This window comes from Lemur catta, chromosome 13 (genome assembly GCF_020740605.2).
Source record: "Lemur catta isolate mLemCat1 chromosome 13, mLemCat1.pri, whole genome shotgun sequence".
Lineage (NCBI taxonomy): Eukaryota > Metazoa > Chordata > Mammalia > Primates > Lemuridae > Lemur > Lemur catta.
In genome coordinates, this window is record NC_059140.1 from 38,784,862 (window position 1) to 38,802,165 (window position 17,304).

General features: G+C 33.4%; 1 protein-coding gene across 1 annotated transcript in view; it reads left to right on the plus strand.

The window, feature by feature from the left end:
- MYCBP2 (MYC binding protein 2) overlaps nt 1-17,304 on the plus strand; it is a 259,243-nt gene that overhangs the window by 115,107 nt on the left and 126,832 nt on the right. The window contains exons 24-31 of the mRNA XM_045567320.1: nt 3,005-3,177; nt 4,256-4,381; nt 4,473-4,600; nt 9,234-9,325; nt 11,327-11,461; nt 12,771-12,854; nt 14,048-14,144; nt 16,799-16,991. Coding sequence (XP_045423276.1) covers nt 3,005-3,177; nt 4,256-4,381; nt 4,473-4,600; nt 9,234-9,325; nt 11,327-11,461; nt 12,771-12,854; nt 14,048-14,144; nt 16,799-16,991 — 1,028 coding nt within the window. The remainder of the gene's footprint in view (nt 1-3,004; nt 3,178-4,255; nt 4,382-4,472; nt 4,601-9,233; nt 9,326-11,326; nt 11,462-12,770; nt 12,855-14,047; nt 14,145-16,798; nt 16,992-17,304) is intronic.

The window sequence follows — 17,304 nt, forward strand, 5'->3', positions numbered from 1 at the left end:
GCATGAAATACAATCAGAGGAGTAGGCAGGGCCAGGACATGTAGGACTTTGTAGGCTAGATTAAGGAATTTGAATTTTCTTTAAAATAAGAAGTCATTGTAGGAATTTGAGTTGAGAAGTGACATGAAGAGATAATACTTGGTGTGGAGAATGGATTGGAAGGAGGCAAGGTAGAAGGTAATGCAGTAGTGTAAGGGAAAGATGATCACTTGAACTAGGTTTGTAGTGGGGAAGATGGAGAGAAGTAGTTGGCAATCTGTATTTTGGAGTAGAACCAATCAGACTTGCTTGTATTGGGAGGATAAAGAAAGGAAGTAGTCAGGGATGATTCCTAAGGTTCTGACTTTGAATTTGAGTAGGCAGTGGTAACATTAACTGAGCCAAGAAAGGCAGAGAGAGAAATTTTTGTAAAGACTTCTGTTTCTGACATGGTAAGTTTGGGATCTAAGTGAAAATATTCAGTAGGCAATTAGACGGATGTCAGGCTCAAAGGATTCGTCTAGATTGGGGATATAAATTTGAGAGTTTTTCATTTATAGATGGCACCTAAAGCCGTGGTATTGAATGAAATCGCCTAAGCAGAGAATGTAGGTTGAGAAGAGAGTCCTGGACCAAGCCCTGAGAACTTTCCAAATTTATAATAAAAGTCAAATAGGGAGGAAGAACTGCTTAGGAGACAGAGGAGCAGCCTGTGAACTTCAAGGGAAAGCCAGGAGGGCATGCTGTTATAGAAAGGGGAGGCAGAGTGAGTCAAGAGGAGGGGTTGCTCAGTGGTGTTAAACACTGCTGAGGGGTTGGCTAAACTAATACAAAAATTCCATTGGATTTGGCTACTTAGAAGTTATTTCCAACTTTGAGAAAAATAATTTCGTTGAAGTGTTATGTGCAAACTAGGTGGGTGTGATTTGAAGAGCGAATGGGGATTTCCACTTTTGGCAATTTGGTTAAGTAGATACTTGGAAAGACCCTATACTTAAAAAAAACAAACTTTGTATTTTCTTCAGTGCTTGGCACTCAGCCAAGAAATCACTAATATTACCATCACTCTCCCATAAATCCCCCCTCCACCTCAAGAAAAGAAAACCAGCATAAAAATAGAAATCACACCTCCATGAGTTGATCCTTGAGCAGCCAACAGTCAGCATATTGAAACACTGGATTGCGCTGAGGGCAGATGCTGTTATCAGCCCTGCGATTTGGAAAATAAGCATTGTGCCAGCTGCAAGGTGAGGAAAATAGAAACTGATCCTGGAACTCTCAGATTAAGCCACTGGCTCTGGAATAATGATAAAGTGGAACCAGATAAGTAATCCCCTTTGTTGCCAGCAAAAGGCAAGAATTAATCATCGTTAGAGAAAAGTTCCTCCATTTAGGCCCACAGGTTTTTAAAGAAGTAAGATTTAATCAAACAAGAGTTTGAAGTATAGGGTTCCTTAACATGTAAGGAACATCACTGTTAGTGTAATTCAATAGAATTTCAGTAGCAAGGTCAATTTCATGTGTTGGAATCATCAGAAACAATATAAATTATGTGTGAACTGTTTAAAAATAAAGCACAAAATTGGGCAAACAAAAGACTCAAAATGAGACTTAAAATGATGAGACATATTTCAAAAACAATGAAGCAGACTGTTTATAAAGGAAGAATTGTTTTTTAAACAAATGGGTAGATCAGGAGATTTGAAGAGGTGAGAGAATTAATAAACCAGAAGACACATCAGGAATATTACCCAGAATGCCACAGAGTGACAAAAATATAAAAAACATGAAAGTTAAGAGATTTGAAGAATATGAGAAAAATCTAATAGATATTCAAGAAGGAGATATTATAGATTAAGCATTCCAAAATGAAAGATTAGTGATAATAGAGGACAAGCAATATTTGAAAAGATAATGCCTAAGAATTTTCCAGAATTAAAAAAATTTTGAATCCACAGATAATAGAAACTATATATTAAAATATTTCGATTATCTATAATCAAGAGACATTATAGCAAAACTGTAGAATGCTTCAGACCAAAAGAAAATCTTAAAGCAACCAGAGAAAAAAGAATGATCACCTATAAAGAAATAACAATTAGATTAATAGGACTTCTCAAAAACAATAATGCAATAATATTAATGCTACTAATTTGTAGAAGCTACTAGCATAAAATTTATTTGTGCCAAGTACTATCTTAAGTACTTTTTAAAAATAATTTTTAAGAATTTTTAATTATGATTAAAAAATACAACATAAAATTTACCATCTTAATCACTTTAAAGTATACAATCAGTAGTGTAAAATATATTTATGTGATTGTACAGTAGGTCTCCAGAACTTTTTAATCTTGTAAAACCAGGACTCTATATTCACTAAACAACAGCTACCCATCTCCCCTGCCCTCTCACCCCTAAAAGAGGTTAGGGAATGGAGACAGCTTTTTGAGGATTTTGTTAAGAAAGAAATAAGAGAAGTGGAATAATGACAGGAGGACATTGTGGGTTCTCTATAGCTTTTCTTGGTGCTTTCCTGTTCATTAATAAGGTTGAATATCTACATCCATTCTACTGGTGTTTCCTTTCTGAGAATAGCATTCTGTGTCTTTTGCCCACTTTTTGCTGTTAGATTGATTGTCTCTAGCTCTGTACATCGTGGATGTTGTAGTTTTGTCTTAATATGTATGCTTCACATATTTTCTTTCAACTTGTCCTTTGTTCATAAACTTTTTAATGGGGTTTTTGTTGCATAAAAGTTTCGTATCTATATGTACACATCAAATTTTTAAGTGTACAGTTAGTTGCTACATTAATGAAGTATTATCTATTTTACTATTTTCAAATTATTTCACTTGTGATATAAATTATTAATATGTTTAGCTTAGATATGGAAAATAATGACCTACATCTTATTCTCTTTAAACTGACTATATTATTTATTCTCTTTGTATCATAAGTTGTATTTAGGAATTTTTTTAAATGAAACTACATGTTGAGGTGCTGTAATTATTCTTTTTCTTGAAAGGTTCCGACCAAATACTAGAGAACTGTGGTGTTACAATGCAGTGGTTGCTGATGCCAGACTTCCCTCTGCAGCAGATATGCAATCCAGATGCAGTATTCTAAGTCCTGAACTTGCCCTACCAACAGGATCGAGGGCTCTCACCACAAGATCTCATGCAGCTTTGCACATTCTAGGTAGGGTTGCTATTTGTTGTACAGTTAATTTACATTAATGTGTACTTAGCTGAGGGTTGGAGTTTTTTTTTAAGTATTTAAATTTGTATGTCATTCTGTCATGTTTGTTAAATAATGATGATCATAATATGCATGGTGCAAAATAAGTTAAATCCTCTAAGAAGCTTATCCTACAGAAAACAATACATAAGACCTCTACTAACACCATGAAAGATTTATGTATGCCCAAATAGAAAGCAGTATTAAATATAATTTTCCCAATAGTAGACCCTTAAAAATAATAGTTTTGCTTAACTTGAATAAACTTTTAGAGATATAGATCAAATACTCAAATGTATAATCATAATATTTAATTTATACACATTATTTTAAAATAAATTTTGTAAAATATTATATGAATTTTATGTACTACTTCTATCTCTTCTTAGATAACACAGTTTTCCACAGCACATTGACTTCATTCCTATTTAATTACTTTGAGATAGCACTTTTGCAATATATTTATTCTGTTGCTGGAAATTTTATATCAATCCACATAACTATTTTATTGTTTTTAAAAATGTATATATGTTTATCTAACATTTGCAAATGTGAAATCATATTCCTAAGTGTAATTACTAGGTCACAAATAAAATTCCTTGTTTCTTTTTTCTTACATTTTATTTGATAACCATTGTAAACATTGAAAATGAACATGGATTAAGGTTATTTCAGACTAATGTGTCTTCCTCAAATAATACTGAAAGAATCAAATTAAGTAATTTGGAGAGTTTCATAAAAGGAAGAACATTGTAAGGACTCAAAGCTTACGTGATTCCAACTTTTCAGAGATTCAGTTTTGTGCAAAACATTGTCATAAAACATATATTTAAATATAATAATTACCCAGGCAAAGGAGACTTTTACTGGTTGTAAGTACTCTTCCATGAAAAGATATTTACAGCTTAGAATAAGTTTGTTGAGCACATTCAGAGTTTATTTTACTTGTTTTAATTTATCCCCTATAGTATTTAATATTATTAGCGCTATAGGAAGTTTTAATTTCAAGTAGTTGAATTTTGTTTGTTTGTTGTTTCAGGTTGTCTTGATACCTTGGCAACTATGCAGGACTTAAAAATGGGTGTTGCAAGTACAGAGGAGGAGACTCAAGCAGTAATGAAGGTTTATTCCAAAGAAGATTATAGTATAGTAAACAGGTTTGAAAGTATGTATACTTCAGTTTAGGAAATATTATCTTATAACTGAAATATATATATGGATATTTTTAAACATAGGCTCTTATTTATATCTTTTAGGTCATGGAGGGGGCTGGGGTTACTCTGCCCATTCAGTAGAAGCTATACGTTTTAGTGCCGACACTGATATTTTACTTGGTGGTCTTGGTCTGTTTGGAGGTAGAGGAGAATATACTGCTAAAATTAAGGTAAATTTCATTGACACTGTTGCCCTTTTTCATTTAAGACGTTGGTGTTGACTTAGTTTATTGTTTTATTATTTGATGCTGCTTTTTTTCCTATTTAACTTGGTTTATTTTTGTTATTGTTAATGCTTCCTTTTAAAAAGGGATGGAGAAAATGTTACTAAAATCTAATATAATAATACTAAATCAGTAACTCAAAAAATCAAAAGTCAGAATGGAGGAAATAAAAAGAAAATGATTTTTCAATAAATTAAGACGGAAAAAAGTCTGTATCTCAGTCCTTTGTGCTGCTGAGCTTCCTAGTGGTCTAGAAACACCAACACTTTATTATGTGGCTACTTTCTTATAGTCATTTTAGTGAGAGGAGGCACAACTTTTTAGGGACATTTTGACACAACTAAAAAGTTTTTAGCATTTTTAGTGCCAAATACTATATAAACAGACATCATTACCCCAGGAGTGGGGACCAGGAATGAAGTGAGGAATGGTGTTAGGGGATGGAGTCCATCTCAAAGGTGAACTAAAACTAGTTGTTATAGATTTATTACACCTATGCATCTCCAAAAGGGCCAGCAGTTATCCCAAGCAAAGTATGTCCTCATTCTTTGAAAATTCACTAGTAGCTTGAATGTTCTGTTTCTCAGATTATCTGATTTTGCTCTTAAAGTAAAAGAGAAAACTATAGTTTGTGCCTAAATTTTAATAGCAGGCTTCACAAAAAATTCTCAGTTAAATGTAGTCTGTTCAGGAGGGTATTTTCTTAGTTCTTTCAATAGGATCTAAAAATGATATTAATATGTTAAAACTCCCTTAGAATGATGGTTTCTGAGGAAACCACCCATGGAAGCCCAACGAGAACTGACAAATTTTAAGAAGTACTTCCTTATTTCTGGTTATAATTAGAATGTGTATGCTAAAAAATACAGATAATATAAAAATGAATAAAGCAAAAATTGAAAGCTCCTGTAGTTATATGATATGTGGGGATAGAATAACGACTAAGAACACCTGTAGCACATTTATGTTGATAATAAGAAAGACAGTGGTTTTAGTTTTTGGTTCGTTTCAGTGCAATGAAATGGTTATTGTAGGATGTCTTGATTCATCCTCAAGATAGGGAAACAAACTCAGTGTGTTATGTAGTTCTAGTTGACAGTGTCTAATAAATAAGCTCATCAGGAGGATGTATTTTTTTCCTGGCCCTGAGAGATTTTTTTTGTTTTTTGTTTTTTTTTAAATAATAGTGAACAACATAGTAGACCTTATCTTCAAGAGTTTTGGTGTAGAATTATAGAGGCCTTCCATATATTTTGATTTTATATTGGCCCTATTTTTCAAGCTTTTCCTCCATTCACCTCTCCAAGATATGCATTCTTTTTAGCTTCTTTGTTTTTTTGTTTTGTTTTGTTTTCATACCTCTAGTTGTTTCTTCTGTCTCTGTTGGTTCAAACTCGTCCACCTGGCCACTGAATGTTGGAGTTCCTCTGGACCCAGCCCTCGGCCCTGTTTCTTCACTCTGTATTTTTTCATAGGCATTCTCTTCTGAGCCCAAAGTTTTTGCAGCCATCAGTATTCCATGATGTCCAAATTTATATCTCTAGCTAGCTCAGACTTCTTGGATGCATTTCCACATAAATGTTTTAAAGGCCTGTCGGTTGTCAGTCATTATATTACTATCTCAACTGAATTCATCCTCTTCCCCCAAGACCTGGCTCTCTTCCAGTGATCCCTTTCTCATAAATAGTACTACCCACCATGTGCATGTTACATAAGCCAGAAACCTAGACATTTTTCTTGATAGGTCCTCCTTCACCTCCTTCCTCACCCTAAAAGTGACTCTTCTATTACTACCCTTGGCAAAGCTGTTTGTCTTGGACTGGCCACCTAGCTGGTCTCTCTACATTTTCTTAGCTTTATGTACTTCCTGTCTCCATGCTCTCTCTTCCCATTCCTTCTTGAACCTACTCCAATCAAGTTTTTGCCCCAACCACTGAAATTTCTCTTGTCAAGGACACTGGCGAGTTTTTTATTGCTAGATCCAGTGATCAAGTCTCAGTTCTCTTCTTCTTTAACCAGTCAGCTGAATTTAATCCAATTGAGCTCCTTTGAAATACTTTCTTTCCTTGGCTCCCATGATACCACACTTCATTTTCCTTCTGTCCCACTGACTATTCTTAGTCTGCTTGTTGCCCCTCCATCTTCCTGACCTCTGAATGTCAGAGAGTCCAGAATTCATTTTTGGACATCTGTTTTAAAGTACACTCAAGCCCATAGTGATCCACCCTCATGGCTTTAAATGTGTTTTCTCTGATGACTTCTATACCTATAGACCTCTCCTCTGAGCTTTAAAGTCGTATATACTCTGTGTCTCCACTTGAATGTGTAATAGGCATTTTGCAGATAACAGGTTCAAAACCATAATTCTAATGAATCTCTCTAAACCTGCTCTTTCCACGTTCTTCCCCATCCCAGTTAACTGACTCATGATGATGTTAACTTCATTCTTCCAGTTACTCAGGCCATAAATCTTGGAGTCAACCTTGACTTCTCTCTTTCTTTCATGCTCCACATCCACTTCAGCAACAGATGTCGTTGGATCCATTTTCAAAATAAATCCAGAATCTAACCACTTTTAAAAATTGCCACTGGTGCCAAGTTGGTCCATGCCACAGCCATTCTCACCTGGACTATTAAAGTAGCCTCCCAAGTAGTATCCTGCTTCTGTCCTCACCCCATTCAGTCTATTCTTAATGCAGCAGAGTGATTCTCTTAGAATGTACAACAGAGTATGTCACACTTTTCAGCATCCTGTAGTGTCTTCCTATATTAGAATAAAAGCCAAAGGCCTTACAAGAACTACAAGAACCCGTCAGGACTGACTGTCATCGCCTCTCTGACCTTTTATTATGCTAGTATCTTCACTCTAATCCAACCACACTGGCCTGCTTTTGGTTTCTCAAGCATTAGGGCACAGTCAAGCCTCAGGATCTTTGCACTTGTTCCTTCCACCTACAACTCTTTTCACATCAATACTTGCACGGCTCACTTCCTCATCACCTTCAGGTCTTCACTCCCTAGTTAGCCTATTTAAAACTGTAAATTCTGTTCCCTACTACTAACTTTTTCCCAGTAGTCTCCATTTTTTGTTTGTATTATTTTTCCTTATATGCCTAGTTCTGAGAATTGTGCCCAACATACAGTGTATATTCAAATATGTTTGTTGAATATAAGCAGGGGAGCCAAATTAGGAGCATATCATTAAGGACCTTTATATCATGCTAAGGAGAAGGAGGTGAGAAACCAGTGAATAATTCTAGATAAAGAAAGTATTCTGATCAGATGTTCATTTTTATAAGAGTACTAAGGATCATGAAACAAAAGCAAAAACCCTCAACTTTGTGGAATATGGGTTATGAGAGATAAAACCAGTCATTATTAAAGTATTCTAGCCAGCAATAGGGAATATGGTTGAATTGACAAGCTTTGGTACCAGCAATAGAATAGATATAGTGATGGCAGAGAAATATGGCAAAAGGATTATTTCAGACTTTTTTATCTGAGTTACTAGGTGAATAAAAGTGCCATTAATCAGAAGAGGGAAGGCAGGAGGAGGAAGAGATAAATCAGTTTAGAATTAGTGAGACCAAGTGGCCTGAGAGAATCCAGTGCTGTTGAAAATAAGGTAAGATCTGGACTGTAAACAGATTTCTAAGTCATCAGCGTATAATTGAAAAATTTAGACATCTAGCATAGTACCTATCCAGTAAATTTTAATGCATTTTAATGTTTTATCTGTCTCTCTTGTAATTCACCTGCTATAATTCTCCAGAGGAAAAAAGGTGTTTTTTTAAACACATATTAGTCCATTTTTAAAAAAGACCTCTCTTCCTCATAATTCTTCTTTATTTTCACTTAATTTAATAACCTTTTCCTACTTGACATCTTTTTTGTTTTTTCCTTATCCAGAGGGTAAAACCATGTTTTTTCATGCTCTTCATCTGTCCTTTTTCAGCCTTGTTACTTTGAGCTATTATTTGAGCTATTATTACTTTGAGCTGTTATTTTTAAGGATCCTTATCTTCTAGTATTCCTCTCTCTATATATAGCTAATATTTTTCCACCTTATTTTGCTGGGTATTTTTCTATGTGTTCTACAAGTATTATTTAATTTCACAAGTACTCTGAAGTAGGAACTGTTAGTATCCAAACCCTTTTTATGAATGAGGTAACTGGTCCCAGGATCTCACAACTAGTAAGTGGTAAAGCAAGATTCTACCTCACTTAGGAACTCTCTTAGGCAAAACGTTCTGGATGAGTTCTCCCACCTCCTTCAGATATTTATATCAGGTACCAACCTTCTTGTATAGAGCCATTTAGAGCATTTAATATAAATAGGTAAATACATAAATTAGGAAAACAGACTAATATAGACCTAAAACATTGTATTAATATGTGTTTCTTAATTTAAATGTATATGTTTGTATACATCACTTAATGTTTTAAAAAGGAGGTATTCTGATTTTTTACATTCGGTATAGTCCAGCATATATTGGACACGAACAAAAGTATAAACACATTATTCAGCAGATTTCCATAACTGAATGATGGAAAAAATATGTTCTTCTCCTTTTCCTAGTTGTTTGAGTTAGGTCCTGATGGAGGAGATCATGAAACTGATGGAGACCTCCTTGCCGAGACTGATGTGTTGGCTTATGACTGTGCTGCTAGGTAAATGATGTGGGCATTATTCAGTGTAATCCTTACATACTTACAGTTTATTACAAATGAATAAACATAACTGAATAAACATATCAGATTCTTGAGAATTAAATTATATATTAAGTAAAGTATCACTTTTAACAATACTGCATTAAAACCAATAGTATCCTTCATAATTTTATTTCACCAGATAATATGAATGTTTCAACACTTAAGGTAAAAATGGAAATGTACACATATTTTGCACAGCTTTATTTTCATGCATCTCTCAGAGAACACCCAGTATGCTACTGTTTTATTGATTGATAGAATTATTTATTACCTGTAGCATTTCAGGTAATAAATAATTAGTGTCAGATAGTCATACTGGGCCATAAATCAGATCACCTGTGTACTCTGACATCACGCCAGTAGTATATGCTTGATAATAACACACTTTGGGAGGTGACCATCTTTACTGAAACTTCTTGGGAATTTACCAGAATCAGTATGTTTATTTATGAAAGTTCATTAACTAAGAGGAGACTTAGATTTTATCATTCCTCTCTGTAATCCTAAGAATTATCTCAACATTGTGCTATCATCAAGATTCCCTGATTTGAATCAGGGAATATTATGATGAGAAAAATATATAAACTGAGCTTTATAATAATAATAATAATAATACACTATACTTCCCAACAGTAACTGTCTTAAGAAAACCTTGTGGAATGTGTGTAGGCTTTTGTTAGTGAAAATGTCTATTTTCTGAAATAAGGGTGGTAGTAAGATATTGACTTTGCTTGTACCAGATATGTACTTTTAAGAACAAAAGAGTAAATCTAAAGAAAATGTTTACTGTTTCTTCACTTTAAGCATTAGCCAATATCACAAGGTATTTTTCAGTAATCTTTAATCTTTTATACAAATAAACATTAGGGGAAATTTCAGGAAACTTAATTAGTTAATTAATTTTCAGCAAAGCCTTAAGATGCCATTTTGAATATGTGATTATGAGTCAAAAATATAGAATATGGTTTCATTTATAGAGAATCATCTAGATTTTCTTCAGTTGCCTGCTAACAAAGCCGAGACTCCTAAAGCATTGGGAGCGTTAAAAGACTTCCATAATCTATCACAGCACCTTTTTTGACTTTCTCCCTACTTACTACTCTTCTATATCAGTCTTAAACAGTAGTGAAACAGGACACCTTGCCATTTCCTGACCATCTTTTGTACTTTCCTACTTCTACCATTCCCTTCATGACATTTTCCCCTTTCCTAAATGTCCTTTATTCTTCCTTCAATCCCAGCTACAACTGATACACATTTTTTCCACTCTACTACCTAGAACTTTGTGACATGCTTATATCCTTTAGCAGATGCCCTCTTTATACATGTCTTTTCTCACCTCCTAAGTTTATAAGCTTTTTTGTGTAGTTAATGTGTGACAGGCTCCAAACACTTTACCCGAATTAACTCAGTCCTCGGAAAAACTCTATGAGCTAGACATTAATTTTCATCCCAGTTTTCAGATGACAAAACTGAGATACAGAGAGGGTGTAGTAACTTGCCCAGAGTCACCAGCTAGCAACTCACAAAGCTGGGCCTCGAACCCAGGACTCCTGACTCCAGAGCTGTTTCCTTAACATGCTACCTCTCAAAACACTTTAGCTGAATAAATGAACTTTAAAACTGAATTTCTTGTTTTTGTTTCCCACAAAATTTGCATATTTTTCACATCAATTTAAAACATTTTGTCTTATTTTAATATGAAGGTTTTAAACATTTGAACATGTTGCAGAATTCAAGAAGAGGGGGAAGAAGTATAATTCTGTCACCATAACCCAAATAACTTATTTGTGTTCTTGTCCAGAGTTTTTCAAAGAGAGGGCTTTAAATATTGTTTGACAAGAATCTTATAATTAATACAATAATTTCATGTTTGTATTTGTAAAGAATTTAAAAAAAATAAATGTATATAACAGGGAAGTACAAAGGCATTATCTATGATTCACTAATCTTTCTCAGAGAAAAATATGCAATGATGTTTGATGAGCCAGTTCTCCTGCAAGCTGGATGGTGGTATGTGGCATGGGCCCGAGTGTCAGGACCCAGCAGCGACTGTGGGTCTCATGGACAAGCATCTATTACCACAGATGACGGGTAAGTGAAACGTTGAGGTATTTCTTAAGCAACTCTCCTTTTTTTTTGGTGGAATATTGTTTTGAAAGCTCAAAGGACCTTCAGTACAATAAAAAGCTTAGTAAGACTAGAACATGATATAATTGCTAAAAATTAAATTCATGTAAACTTGTGCCAAATTAAGGTCTAGACAGAACAGGGAGATAATAAGACTACTGCAGTGTGCTCTTGTCAGATGGCATTTGTATGTATTTCTGGGTATTAAATTTTATAAAAACTTTGTTACCAACTTAGAAATTATATGGAGGAAGGTGAAAAGATAATGAAGAATTTGGAACCATAAAAAAGAAGTAGTTAACTTGCTTATTAAATTTGACAGTGCACAGGAAAACTGTTTATAAATTGTAAAGCTTCAGTGATATGAGATGAAAATGTAGGGAAAATTTTATTGATTTAAAACAAATTTTGTATATAGAGTGCTTTTCAGTTTATAAAACTAACTTTGTGAAGCAGTTAAAGCTCCATTTTATATTCAAGGGACTAGAGAAGTAACAAGGTGAAATGATTTGCTTAGAGTCATGGTTACTATGTGGCAGAATGAAATCTGGACCTGGACTCTGTTGATTCTAAATGAAACATTGTTTATGCTCTGTTCTGATTTATGTATTTGAAAGGACTATCATTTGTAAGTGAAATTTGGGTTATTCTTTATTACTCTTGAGCATAAACTATTTGAATAGGGTAGACGTTATATAATAGTATATTTCAATTTAGTTCAGTTCGCAGCAAGCTGACCAAGAAAGAACAGACTGATTTATGAGGTGAATTCCATGTTGCTGAATATTCAAGTAGATTGATGTAGAAAAATTACATCTGTTATCGTATGTATCCCTTTCAGTTTACTCTAAGGTTATATACTAAAACTCAGGAGTCTGCTTTGACCCTGAACTGTATGATTTCCGTATGCAGTTCACTCAAACTTGGAATATCCTGGCACTTTGAGACATCTAGTCAAGTAGATTTTTTTACTATTTGTAAGTGGAAATCTTTTGTTAAAAGTTCACTGCTCTGATTAAAGCTGGAGCTGGAGGGCTGTGAGGGTGGGACAGCTAGCTACTCACCTAGGAGTCCTGATCAAGTTCAGTTTCTTCATTTTACTGATTAAGCCATTCAGAGAACTAAAATCAGGGCAGTACTTTTTTGCTTTTCTTTTTTTCTTTAAAGAATGAATCATTTTCATTAACAGAAGATTTGAAAACATTCCTGTTTCCTTTGATGAATCTTAGATCATGTTGTCTTTGGTATCATTTTTATTTTTTTCTTTTCTTAGGGTTGTTTTCCAGTTTAAGAGTTCAAAGAAATCAAATAATGGTACAGATGTTAATGCTGGTCAGATACCTCAATTATTATACAGGTATTTAGAATATTTATAGTTAATTAATATGGTTTATTATTTTGCTATAATGAGGTAGAATCATTACAAAATATACGGCATAATAGGGAGAAATTATTTGAAGCATTCAGCAAATTATAATATACTGGTGGAACTATAACTACATTTAACAAAAACATTAATTTAGTTGATGTTTTGTATATTTTTAAACATTTTCTACATGAGGCTTCATTTTAAACTTTGCCAATGACTCAGATTATCTGTAATATGTCAATAATAATTTAATAACTGGTTATTTTAATCTACTTCCTTACCAATTTCAGAATAGTATAAACTAATAAAATTTGTCTTAGACAAAGGAAATTCGGGGGGGTGGCATCTTTAGATGTAAGCCTGATTGACATACTGTAGTCTTATATTTCTTGTTCACCTTGTGATAGAATAAATTGGAAAATCCCTTGCTGTTGATAAATTTCTACCTTTAATTGAAATATCAAGTAATAACTTGCTCATATGATTATATTTATTATATTTTTAACATTATTTAAGAATTTTAAACATTTCACAGTAATTCAGACATGTAGGGAGGCATATACCTATGTCTGTTTCTATTTCCATACTACTGCAATAGTTTTAGAATAAAAATTCAAATAGAGATAAACTCTTACTAAATAAATGTTGTCATTCTTACTTTATGTAGTAAAAAAGGAAATACCTACCCCTAGAACAATGATTTTCTATCTCTCATATCTTCCTTTCTAGTAATCACTTAATGAATCTAGATATTATAAAACCTCATTTTTCCTAAGAAGGGATTTTTGTTTTTTATGCAATATGCAGTCTATTACTGTCTATAATATGTAGATTTATGAACATAAGTTGCATTGGACTACTCCTGGTACTATTGAATAACTTCAATAGTAGTATCAATTAATAATAGCATTACTAGAGGGCATAAGTTGTATGTGTTCTCTAGTAAGAAGAGAAAGCCTCTACTACTTAGTCTTAACAGAAGTGGGATTTAAAGAAAGTGCTCACACTCTAAAAATTTGTTCAGCATTGGAAAAACATTTTAGAAGCTCCATATTGGCATTTTACCTGGTAAAAAAAATTTAAATGTATAATTTATTTTGCTATTACAGAAATGCATATTTAAAAAAGAAAAATGTCATTGGACTTTCCAACATAACTTTGTGTGTGTCTCCTACCTTCAGACTTCCAACCAGTGATGGAAGTGCTTCAAAAGGCAAACAGCAAACCAGTGAACCTGTACACATTTTAAAGAGATCTTTTGCAAGAACTGTCTCAGTGGTAAGCCATTTTTATAAATTTCAGCTTTTTCATTCAGTGCTCAGTTTCATTTTGATGTTTAAAGTTTTAGTTGTTCTAAGTTTATCTCAGCATAGCTTTGTAAACTCAGATTTGGTTTTATATTAGCATTTATATTCTAGGCCAAATGTAATATATATTTTAAATAATGGAACAATGGAGATATTGCCTATGATTGCATTAATAACGTGCCCAGATGAATTGGCCTTGCTGTTTCTGAAATAAGTAGTTGCTTTTCTAATAAGTCATGTATGAGTGCATATGTTGAAGGAATTAGAAAGTGAAGGAAAAGTTAAGGATAGTGCTGGCCCCAAAAGAATCACTTTAATACTTGAGGATACTAAGTAGAAGAATTGCATACCTAGCTAGGAACTTTGTGGAACCACTTGTCATCCCTATTCTACATTTAAAGTTGCATGATGCTTTTGGGGTTAGCAGTACAGAATGGAAAGTCAACATGATGTAAGTGAAAGATCTTAGTATGTCTGCTCAGGAAGTCTGGGTTAAGTTCTTGCTCTTTCATTCATTAATTGAGGATTCTTATGCAAATTATCTAAATAAATTTTATCATACCATTATGAATTTCTAATGAGATAAGAGGTATTAAATTCTTTTTGAACTGTAAGGCCCTATATGAATGTGATTTGTTAACGTAGCTAGTAGTCTCTTATGTTAGCAAAATGCATAGGAAGATTTTTTTTTTAATAAGTGTTAAATTTATTTTTTAAAACCACAAAGTTAATACATGTTTCTGGTAGGAATGGGGTAGAGCAGGGATAAAACTGTACTAAAAGTATATTAAATATTTTTCCCCATTCCCCTGTTATCACGATATATACCCACTATTAATATTTACATTTTTGTATGTATCCTTTCAGACCATTTTTGTATGCAGATAAACTTAGTATGTATTACTTATACAGTGTTCTATATAACATTCCTGGTTTGTTTTTTTTTGTTTTTTTTTTTTTTTTGAGACAGAGTCTCACTCTGTTGCCCTGGCTAGAGTCCCATGGCGTCAGCCTAGCTCGCAGCAACCTCAAACTCCTGGGCTCAAGCAATCCTTCTGCCTCAGCCTCCCAAGTAGCTGGGACTACAGGCATGTGCCACCCTGCCTGGCTAATTTTTTCTATATATATTTTTAGTTGTCCAGATAATTTCTTTCTATTTTTAGTAGAGACAGAGTCTCGCTCTTGCTCAGGCTGGTCTCGAACTCCTGACCTTGAGCAATCCTCCCGCCTCGGCCTCCCAGAGTGCTAGGATTACAGGCGTGAGCCACCATGCCTGGCCCATTCCTGTTATTTTTAATGATACTTATAGTCTTCATCTTATTTTTTTTTTAATTTCATAGTATACACCATGGACATCTTTCCCCGTCAATACATTTGGCTCATTCTTAATCCTTTCTGTTTGCATATATAGTTCTATGCTAATTTATTCAACCCTATTCCTATCAAACCAGTTTGTTTCTCATTTTTTACTATTAATGTAACATTTTGTTTCATGATCATCCATACACAGGTGTCTTTGATATGTACTTATGTACATGTTTCAACTGGCAATATGCCTATTTAAATTTTAATATATCTTGTCAAATTGACCTTCTGAAACAGCCATGGCAGTTTACAGAATGTGTGCTTTTAATAAGAGACTACAATAACTTTGGCTCCTTAGTACCTTGCATCCTTTCAGATGTAAGATGAATTTGGTATCTGTTGATCCAAATAAGGATCTTTGATGTAATTAAGGATCTAAGACTTTATTTTGTCTTTTTCAGTGATCTTTTTTTCCTGTGTGTGGTAACTCCTTTGTGTTTCTGTCTAAGTGGTTTTGTGGTCATTAGGTTACTGTAATCTTATACAAGAAACTTATGCAATCATTTCTTTTAAAAAGTTATACCATAAACTCTCATTTCTGGTATTACTGTCACCAGAGGTCTGGGATTTGGTGGGAATGGGATGGAGGAATACATGCTTTGCTTTGTGATTTATGTAGTGTCTGTCATCATGTTAAGTGTGATAAAACCTACAGAACCAGCTAGAACTGCAAAGAAAAGTCCACTATCCTAAACTCATATTCTAGAATTTTTAAAAATCTAAATAAGAATTTTTAAATATTTTCCAGTCAATTTTTATCTTTATTAATTTATCAAGAATTGGCTATAGTTTGTATTTTACATTTTAATACATAGACATAAAATAGGTTATTTGATGTTGTCACTGATATCTAATATAAAACACTTGTTTATTTTTTTACTGTAGTAACTGTATAGAGTTTTTCTTTTCAAGTAAATGTGTATTTATAAGTGTTTTTCATTTTTTCCCCTTACTTATATGATAAACTAGATAGTTTGGTAGTGGGGAAACTTAAAGTATATTTTTAAATAGGTAAATATTGAAGAATGTTATTTTTAGAAATGCTTAACCATTTTGTCTTTTTTGTAACAAACTTCAAAGATATTCTTAATGGTAATTTAATAAATGAACGATAAGAGTACCTTTTATTTGGGCTACCATAGCTCAGTAAAGAAGTTCAGGATAAAGTTTTAAAGTTGCATGTCATTATCTTTCCACTTGACTTGACTTAATGGTATCATTTGAACTAATTGCTGTCTCTTTTTTCATATTCTGGATTAGGAATGTTTTGAGTCATTGTTGAGTATTCTTCACTGGAGCTGGACCACCTTAGTCTTAGGAGTTGAAGAACTTAGAGGATTGAAAGGATTCCAGTTCACAGCTACCCTTCTAGATTTAGAGAGACTGCGCTTTGTGGGAACCTGTTGTCTGAGGTTACTGCGGGTCTATACCTGTGAAATTTACCCAGTGTCAGGTATGATGCATTTTTTAAATGACTAGGGAGAAAACATTTAAGACATTGAAAAGATTTATGTAGAGGTAGAAAAGAGCTACCTTTAAGCTGTTTCTAAAATGAGAGGACAAAGTCATCTTACTATGAAGCTTGTATATTTGCTTATAAAGAATAAAATAGATTACACATCATTCTGATAACAAAAAGACATAACAGGCTAAAATTAAATACTCTAGTAAAGTATTATTTTAAACAAATTCTGTCAAATAGAAATATTTTGGACAAGTGATTTGAACTTAAATGCTAAAGCCAGGGTTTTTGCCATTTAGATTTA